The sequence below is a fragment of the Cygnus olor genome, chromosome 2 (assembly GCF_009769625.2).
Source record: "Cygnus olor isolate bCygOlo1 chromosome 2, bCygOlo1.pri.v2, whole genome shotgun sequence".
NCBI classification, from domain to species: domain Eukaryota; kingdom Metazoa; phylum Chordata; class Aves; order Anseriformes; family Anatidae; genus Cygnus; species Cygnus olor.
The window spans coordinates 89,083,803-89,094,242 of NC_049170.1; the positions used below are offsets into that span (position 1 = coordinate 89,083,803).

Sequence of the window (10,440 nt, forward strand, 5' to 3'; positions counted from 1 at the left end):
TGAAGTTATTTGCCCAGTGTGGTGTGGTACACTCACCCAAGACAGTGATGGGCAATTCACACTATTTTATGTTGATAGAAATCTGACTACTGTATAGCTAATGGAAAAAGATATACTGGAAGAAAATATCTACATTAGGAAGCTTGAACATAATACCTAACACTTTTATTGATCACTTCCCCAAAATCAAACACAAGTGATTAATCCTTGAAATAAATATGAGAAGTAATTCCCCTGAGGAGCGAAAGGTAGACCTTACATTTGCTGAAGCGAAATTTTCTTCCCCAGTGTGGGTATATATTCTAGCCATACAGGAGAACTATAGTTAACTGTGATTTCTGCAGTTCAGAAGAATAAAAAAAGTAGCGATTGATGGGCCAGAGAGGAAGAATCTATTTATTTCAAATCTTTGTGAAACATATTCAAATAAAATTTCTGATAGAATCAACTGTTTTCACCCACATTTTTTTTTTTGACATAAAAATACAAATACCTTCCAATAAATTTAATGATTAATGAATTTCCACAATAAAAATAAGGCAGTAACTCTTACATATTTTAAATGGAAATCATGCTAAATTATGATTTCATGTTTGAACTGGGACTGTCAAGAAGTCTGTTTCAAATGTAACAGTATATATAGCAAATGTGATTGTTGAAAAAAAGAAAACCAGGCACTTCAAAATGGCAGATGTCAGCAAAAATTCCAGAAGAAGAAAAAAAAAATGAAGCTGACAATATTTTAGCATCTATTTGATTTCAGAAGCCAGTAGCCCAGCTGGTATTCAAGACAAGGAAAAAGGACACACACGCAGTCGCCCACTTCCCAATATATATACAGAGATAGTTTGTCATCATGTAATAGATATAAAGAATCTAGAACAGACTTTTGTGTGACTGGCTGTATTTTTCCTGTACTGGTCAGCATGAAACCAGGACTGTACTCAAACATTATTCTTCCCTTGTGATCAGTGGCTTACTGCTTAAAGAAAACTGAAAGATACCCCCATTAAATGTACATGCTTAATAAAACATTGAAGCAGTTCTGTTGAACTCACAGATTCACTCTGGTATATATGTGAGTAATACAGTCATTGTAAGTGAACCTGCAAGAATGTATTTATTTATTTATTTATTTATTGAGGAATTAGGTACTGAGGGTTAGAATGCTGTAGGCTATTATATCCCAGTGACTTTCCAGGTCTCAGCAAGCAAAAGGTATGCCAAACTTGGTACATTTCAATCCTTGGAGTTGTAAACTTCTTCGCACCCGACATGGTTAAGTGTACCAGGTGATCTTACAAAGAGAGGATTCTAAAACTGTAGGGCCTGAAGCAGCTGCTTAACTTACAAATTTCTGTTTTGTCCAGCTATGAAAAATAAATGGGCAAAATCATGAAGACAATATTAGCTTTTCTCTGCCTGGTTCATAAAATCCCATATATTTTTATACAAACTTTGTCTGATCAATATCCTAGTGAAAGCGAGGATATATAGTAATTCAAGGACTATAGTCATTCAGGCATGCAGTGAATAACAAGCTTTTTGATCAGTTAGGGCTAACTAGCAATTTATAACTTCAGCTAATATGCAATGTTTTATACTTAGACTCTCTAAAATTAGTTTCATTAACTGGACAAAATTGATGCTCCGTCATTTGGTCCATACACTATGAGCTATGAAATGTGCTTCAGCATTTGTGACAGAGATTATTTTATTAATTTGAACAATAAGATCACAATTATTTATTACTATTGTTCTCTTATCTCTGTTTTCCTGGCATTTAAGTAAAAGACATGTTAGAACAAATCACAGTTTCAAAGAGTTTAATGGCATGAATTACTCTTGTAATACTGAACAGAGCCATATCTCATGATAGTATGCCTTTGGCAAAGCAGCATTTGTTTACAGGAGAAGGGCAAATATTTCATGGACATTTGCTCTTCTTGATGTGTGTCAGTGACAGAAAACAAAAAACAACATATAGGGATTCACTACTCTCGACTATAATTTAACTGGATCCCAATGGCTGATAGGCCAAAATGTGGGAAACCCTGACCAACACATCAGGTAGAGCTTAACCAACATTGCAGAAATAAAATATGCATTCGTACTACCATTATTCTACATACTACCGGGTTATTGTCTTTGAGGGTAACATAATTTTAGTCCAGCTTTGCCCACTACTCTTGACCAGCAATAAAATCTCTTTTAACTGTCATTATGTTAATTAGAAGGTGATGTTAAAAATAACAGGGAAATGAGCAATTGGTTTAGCAAATCCACAACCAGATCAACAGTGTTTTACTTATATTACTGTGCTCACACTTCCAGTGATATTATTTAAGTCCCGCTCAGAAATGTACACCAGATACAGATCTTTATGAAAAGTCCAAATTTGGATATTCCATATTTTTGAGACATTTGGACATTTGGATTTAGATCTCTAGCTTTCTTCTGACTTAAGTCTAAAAATAATGCAACAAAACTCTGTTTTAAATATATGTTATTATGTATATATGTATAAAAAACATATGTATATATGTATTAAATGTATATTTAAAATGCTATATTATTTACAACTTTTGCTCTTCCAAAATCTAAAGAGATTGTTGGGTTCATGAGAGAACAAATTAAGATATTTTATGTATCTCTAGAAAGAAAAAAAAAAAAAAAAAAGTCAAACCTTGGTATATTTAAACTCCAGTTGTATTTCTTAAAGCATCATGGAAAAGATGAAAGTTCACCTAACAGCCATATTTGTCACTGTGGATTGCAAATCAACTTTATTGAGGGTGAGATATTACTGAAAATATATAATTTGCATTTGGCAGCATTTTGGAAACTCTTTAACCAGTGTATGCATCTCTGATATGACATTAGGATATACTAACCAGTTCCTGAAACCATACAAAGGACACAGTACAAAAGACATGCCTAAAGTGATTTCCAGCAATCCTAAGACCCTTTCTTCACTTAGAAGCTGAATTTGTGTTAATATTACCCCAACATTTTCTCTATGTTCTCTATTGCTTTAGCTTGCACTTACTGTGTGCACTTTAACCTAAATTCCTCCCAAGATAAACAAACTTGTTTACAGAAGAACATGCTTGCAGAATGTGATATAATTTGGAGGGAGATCATTATTTATACAGTAACTGAACATTATATAAAGAAGTTTATCATGTCTTAACATTATATAAAAAAGTTTACAATGTATATACAATATATTATCCCTAATTTGTGGACCTATGGATTGTCATACTGGAAAGGAAAAACAAAACAAAAATCAAAGAATGTTTTTTTCTGAAAATATTATGGTGCTGCTTATCCACCAGTGAAGTAGTTTAAGACAAATCTATTTTTATTGTGCAGTTTCTCTTCCTTTAAAATTACAGATATAAAATTAACATTACAGTTTTAAAATTCTCAAATTCTAATACCATTAATTGTTAAACAAACAAACAAACAAAAAAACTTTTAAAATTTCCATGAAACTCTTGTATTTATCCTTATTTCCTTATTTGCATTTTATAAATGTTATGTAGAGGAAATCTACAAAGACATCCCCGGAATTGTCTTTAGCAGTATATTTCCCTAATTCAATCAAAAAGATATTTAAATAGAAATAAAACAAGTGAAAATAATTCAATATAATATGAACTAATCTAACACTAAAATAGGTTCAGTAACTATGTTCTGCTAACCTACTTAGGGAAAGAAAATCTTTTATAAAAATCTGTTTAATGACAAATTTTATACCTATATAAAAGACAATAAAGCCACTCCACGATAAAATCAAAACTAGAAATTAAACCTGACCTTTGGGTACCAGCTTGTAAATAGTAGCTGTACAAGAACAAACCACAGGAAGAACTTGTAGCAAATTTTCTTGTTTGTTTGCTTGTTCCTCACACAGAACAAGTGATTTGAGAAGCAGCAAAATTTTTTGCTGCAAATTTTTTGCTGATTTTTGCAGCAAATTACTGCAGCATAGTGTAGGCAGTAGCATTGTAGAGACAGGCAAGAGGCAAATAGGTTTGTTCTTGTCTACCTTCAGCAGGAACTAAGCATAGAGTTCCCTTGGACTTCTTAGAGAACATTAATTATGTGTTTGTGACATGGCTCTATTTAAAAATTAATATTCATTCTGAAGTTCCGTTCACATGTGGATAATTTAAATATTATTGTTACTTAGAAACTCTTGTGCGTGTGTTACAGAGGAATGTCTTCTATGACAACTACTGTATATGCCATATGTTTACATGGCATACCATATATTTATATGATAAATACAAGAAAGCTCTGTTCACAGATCTGGGATTTAGTTTAAATACCCCTTTTGAAGGGAAAAAAAATAGTAAAGGGAGAAACCAAAATACTTCTTGCTACAGTTATAAACATAGTTTATATTTAAATATTTTACTGATAAATGCCTGAAAACTTTAAAAAATGAGCAGGTGTCTTTAGTTTTTTTTGTTGTTGGTGGTGGTTTTTTTTTTTTTCATTGTATGTGTTGTTGATGAGAAGATAAGTGTGCTTTTTGGGGCTGCAATTGAATTCAGTATTCAATTTAATATTAAATTATTCACAGAAGAATCTTATACATGATTAAACAATTAAAAAAATAATCAGTTGTGAAAAGTCCAACAGTATTATGGACTGCTTATAACACTATCAACACTTCATTATAGAATTGATGCCTGTAATGATTGATAACATTCATCTTTTTCAAATAAACAACATAATAATAAATTCTATTAGTCATGTATTAAACCTGTTATAATAAGAATTTTATTTATGGCATAACCAAATCAAACTTATGATTTTCACCTCAAATAATATGTTTCAAATTCCGGACTTTTCGGACTTTTTTTTTTTTTTCTTTTTATCATAGGAAGTTATCATTGAGACTTGGTGTGTAAGACATCTAAATCCTCATGTGCTTCGTGTGCCAGTATTTCAATTTAATTAATGTAGTTCTGAATGTTTTTATTCTGATAAGATGCTTAAAATATAAAGCTATGTTTTGAGAAACAATATAGGCAATTGTTTTCATAGCTTTCTAAAAAAAAAAAAAAAAGAATCTGAGAAAATTCTGTTGCTCAAAATGAATAGTTGAAATATTTAGCGTTCTGTTTTCCCATTGTAAATTGCATAGCCCTTTGCCAGTATCTCTTTTGTTTTACAAGGAAATACTCTATAGCTAGTAGAATATTTTTTTTCTTTTTTTTTTTTTTTTTTTTTTTTTTTTGCTAGTAGGCAATGATGTGATGCTGGAAATGATTTTGTAAAGAATGCTTTGAAGTGGAAGGTGTTTGGATGTGTTCCTCTTGGTATATTGTTCCACTGGATAACATTGTTTTAAAAAACAGACAAGAAACAAAAGCAAAGCAAAAGAGAAAACCTCCCTGGGACTGAAATACTTTGTATGTGTTGTTATTTGCAGTGCATGCCAAGACATTCATGGGCACCAGAGCCAACCTGGCGAGCTAATTAAATATATAAATGTATATGTTTAAAACAACCTTATAAGGAGCATTGGAAATCTGCAAGATGAGCGAATATCTTATAACTTCTTCCGCAGGTGCGAGGATAGCTACAAGCCATGGACTTTCTGTCCTGCTTCTTGTTTGTGGCTTTGTGAAGGGTGCTTTGCTTTAATCTAAAAGTGCTGACTTTTTCCAATATCACTTTCTCTTCTTAAAGCAAAGAGCAAATCGCCTGTAAAATCCATGGAGCGGACAGCAAAGTTGACCCTAACCTCCAACCACCACTCTGCACCCAATGTACTCTAAATCTCTACACAAGGAGCACCTTCTTCAGGAAGTACAAACAAAAATACTAAATAAATAAATAAGTAAATAAATATTATAAAAAGAAGAGGATACCACGTTTTCTTGAAATATCTTATTTTCTTTGGCGTATCACTGATCTTTTATTTGAAGAGAACTGGTGTGATGTAATCAAATGTTTTGTAACAGCAAGACCTAGTTTCGTTTTCTTTTGGCAAGGAGAAGCCTCATCCTTGACTTCTCAGGGGTTGGTCCGCGAGTCATCGGTATTTTAGAATTAACCATGGATGACATTTGGTTTCACATGGTGAAAGAACTGTTCCAGCCTAGAAGCAAACAGAGGCCAATTAATGAGACAAAACATAATGATTCAACATTGACCCCAATAAAAAAACTCACAAACTTTGCCAAAAAGCAAAAAAAATATTTTTGTTTGTTTGTTTGTTTTATTTTTGTTTGTTGGTTTGCTTGCTTGCTTGCTTTTTGTTGTTGTTGTTACTGTTGTTGCTTGGTTTGGTTTGGTTTTGGTTTTTCCTGCATGAGGAATAGAGAGGAGAAAAAGATATTCTACAAAGCAGTTAAGCAGACTAGAGGACATTGTTTCTGTAAAATAAATGAGAATCTTTTTTTTTTTTTTTTTTGGTTTGTTTGTTTGTTATTCTCTCTCTCCACCCCACACCCCTTTTTTTTTTTTTTTTTTTTTTTTTGCTGTTTTGGTGGTGGTGGTGGTGATGGAGGGTTTTTTTTTGGTTCCTTTCTTGTTCAATGGTGGCAATTGCTGGTTTAGGCCAACCCCGGATGACTGCGTGGAGGTTTATATATATATATACATCTTTTTTTTTGTGTGTGTGTGTGTTCTATATTTCAGTGTGTTTTCTCTAATTTTGCAACTCCTGTATATGCAAAACTAACTTAAATTCTGTAAATTGCTTACAGTCTCTGTGATATAACTTCCAAGTAGACATACTTTGGTCCCCATGCAAGCCAGTTTTTGATATTATCTATATGTTGGGCCACCAGTAAACATCTTTCTTTTCGTTTTTTTTTTTTTTTTTTTTTTTCCTTTTTTTGACAGATCATTAGTTTTTAGTTTGTAATTAAGTACTGTGTGGATTCTGTAAAACATACCTTCACTTCCACTGGTTTGACCCCTTTCAGCCCTCTGTTACTCTGTAAATGCACATTAAAATTTGTTATGGTCTCTAGACAATGAATTACTTTAGTTTTGTGTATGTTGTATTGGAGTTCAATTGCTGAAAGCTCTTTTAATTTGTAATGCTTATAGAGAATGAAGTGATTTGATCACTAGGGACTGTAAAATGCAGGTTTACAGTCAGATTCTGCATGTAAAGTAAGGTTAGAAGAGGAAAACAGACAAATAAAACGAGACGGCTTAAAGGATATTCTTTCAGCAAAGATTGTTAGGAAAGTAAATTTATTAAACTGACAAACTGTATTCACCGAACTTCTTCTACATAGCCAAAGAAACATCTTTCTTTGCCTTTTTTTTTTTTTTTTTTTTTCTGGAACTGTATTGTCATTGCTCATTGATATTCTCAATTAAAATACTTCATGTCTGTGAACTGAACATGAAAATTTTGCTGTTGACTATAGCAATATGCATTACATGAAGTACGTTCATTAATGCAGGAAAGACAATTTGCCTCCATTTGCAGCTGCAATCAAGAAGGATTTTTTTCTTGTTCCCATCCTTCCACTGGTGCTGAACAATCCAAACCCTGTCATCTATCAGCATAGACAATCACGTACACCATATGCTTATTATGATCTATTTACAACAGCATAAAGTAGCTGCTGTGTGGTCAGCTGAGAGATTTCTCCACTTTTTGAAGTAATACAAAGAAGTAAAAATTATGTTTAATATTTCACCTATCCATGGCTTATAGTCCTAATATTTTATTTCAAAATGTCCAGAAGGACCCATTCTTGCACTCCCTTAAGTCTTCCCCCATTAATTTCATAGTAGAAAAAAAAATAAATATGATACAGAATCAAAGAGGAACACTAATGTTTTGTAAGAGGGTAACATATTAGTGCAGATGTTATTCCCCTTAATCATAAGCTTGACTGGGAATGGTCAGTCTTCGGTTTTAGAAAAGTCTTAGCATTTATAAAGAGAGTAAAAGTATGGTCGAATACAGATAAACCAGGAATAATTATCAGGAGAAAAAAAGGAGAAAGTTCTTTTATTTCAACACAAAGTTAGTGACTCATTAGGGATATTGTATATTGAAAATGTCTCTATAGTAAGAATAGTTTATCATCCTACTGATAAACTATTATTTGTTTAAAGTAGAAACCGTCCCCGTTCAAGTATTTTGAATTAAACACAGTATTTTGGATTGAAGAGAAAGTAAAAGAAAAAAGAGTCAAAGCTGTTTGAAATCTCATTTTCAAAATGCACTGTGCAAACAAGATTTCAGAACCCTTGAGTAAATGCCCCATTTTTCCCGTGCAATAGTCATCTATGAATGCATGTTGTGAGAATCTCCCATGTGGAGTTTGGAAACATACGATTCCACTGATCTCAATAGGAACCAAATGCTTAACATCATGCATATTTCATATGTTTACGTATATCTTGTATGAATATTCTGGTATGCACGTAGTCAAGTAGACAAACGTCAATGACAAACACAGCATTACATACAGCATTTTTCAGAAATATTTTAGCAGCATATTATTAAAATTATATTCTGATCATTATGTTAACCTAATACTGTGTTTTGTTTTATGCTATTAGCTACTTAGGTATAAATCACCATGTATTAGGAAGTGAGATGAAAGAACCAACTGAAACTAAAAGCAGGTTTCTAGACTACTGAGAATAATGTGATGTAACAACTCAGATGTTACCAAGGGAAGTGCCATATTGTGATCTGCTTTTCATGGTGTCAGAGAAAAAAAAAAATATATAAAGACAAGGGTGATAGACAATCAATGTGACTTTTGAAAAAACTTTGAATCTTGCATGAGATGCTAAGGGATTATACTAGTTCTCCTCCTTCCTTTCCTCTTCCTTTCCTCCCCTCCTAAGATAATAAACCCAAACTCTTCAGATGAGGCAGGTCCAACCTTTTTGATTACAGATCTAGACATTAAGTTTACACCTTCTACCAATCTATGTGGGTGTTGCAACATCTTCTAAAAGGAGCAAGTATGTTGCTTCAAAATTTTATGCTGTTACTTAAGAGCTGTTTAGAAATCAGCTTCTAGCTCCAAGAAATCCTCAAAAGGACGTTAAGACAGAAGCCCCTCTCCTACAAATTTAGATGCAAATAATATTTGATATAGTAATGGAACAGCAGTTGTTTTCTGCCCCGTCTCCAGTTCCATCATTTAAGCTTAACATCAATAGAAAAAGAAATAATAAAAATTGTCATTATTATTATTATTATTATTATTAGTAGTAGTAGTAGTAGTAGTAGTAGTAGTATTACCTGGCTCATGCTTCTCACTTCTCACTTGGTGTCCTCAAGACCTCATTAGTTCTTCAATTCTACAAATTCTTAAGATATTTCCAATGTTTTTTGTTTTTAACAGAAGAGTAAACATATGAGTATGAAGCACTTCTGTATTTCAAGGTATATGTCATCTGAATACAGCACACACATTTTGAGCTGTTATGTCTTGTGAACCTAAAAGAAACAAATTCCAGCTCCATTAAATAACATCAATATTCTACTATTCCAGCTACCTTTTCTGTTACATGCAAAAAAGTCTTGGACTTGGACTTGATGATCCTTATGGGTCCCTTCCAACTCGGGATATTCTATGATTCTATGAAATCTATAGTACTTCTGTAATACTAACAAAGATTATTACTGCTACAGAATCTGTTGCATAATTTCTCCTCTGGTTCAATGGTTACCAATATTCTTTTAATCTCTGGAACTTCATGTGTGCAAATTGTTGCATACCATGTTTGACATTGCCTTTCTTAGTTGTCTATTGTAGATTCTTCAATGAAATTTATGGAACGGGAGGGTTGCTCAGCCCATAGATTACAAAAAAAAGCTTGGCAGATTGATTTAGGACTGACTGTTTCTTCCTCAGAACTTGTGTTAAGAACAGTACTAGAAAACTTGAATGATAAACACCGAATCTTATCAATTATTACTATTTGTTTAATTCTCAGAGTTGAATATTTATATTAGAGCAGTGGCCACTGGAGGCGGGGGGGGGGGGGGGGAATATTAGTGCTAACCTAATATTTTTTCAGTGTTAAGCTTTTATCTGCTTAATAATAAGTAATTTCTACAGTGATGTCATCCTTTAATTCACAGTTAAAAACAAACAAACAAACAAATCTACAGACTCCACTGCTGCCAATCCTCAAAGTCTTTGTCGGGGGGGGGGGGGGGGGAGAGAGAAAGAGAGAGAGAGACAATAATTCAAACCTTTGTTATTTGCCATATGGGGGAACATTTGCCCCTGACATTACTATTAGTAAATGTCAAAAGTTGCTTACAAAGCTAAAAGCATTAAGGACCAAGAATGGGATCAACATATTTTGTGATATAAATTTTTAAAGGTTAATCTTCCATGATTAGCTTAGCTGAACAATGCTGAACAATGCTGAACAAAGTAAATTGCTTAATGCGTGTTATCATAAATGGCTTCA

General features: G+C 32.8%; 1 protein-coding gene across 3 annotated transcripts in view; it reads left to right on the forward strand.

Moving 5' to 3' along the window:
- Window positions 1-6,471, forward strand: part of VSTM2A (V-set and transmembrane domain containing 2A) — a 25,681-nt gene extending 19,210 nt beyond the window's left edge. Inside the window, exon 5 of one of the 3 annotated variants that reach the window (XM_040548985.1) lies at window positions 5,450-5,571. In XM_040548985.1, the coding sequence (XP_040404919.1) occupies window positions 5,450-5,496 (47 nt within the window). In that variant the 3' untranslated portion in view covers window positions 5,497-5,571. The other 2 variants (XM_040548984.1, XM_040548983.1) reach the window with 2 other exon arrangements.
- Window positions 6,472-10,440: the final 3,969 nt, after the last annotated feature.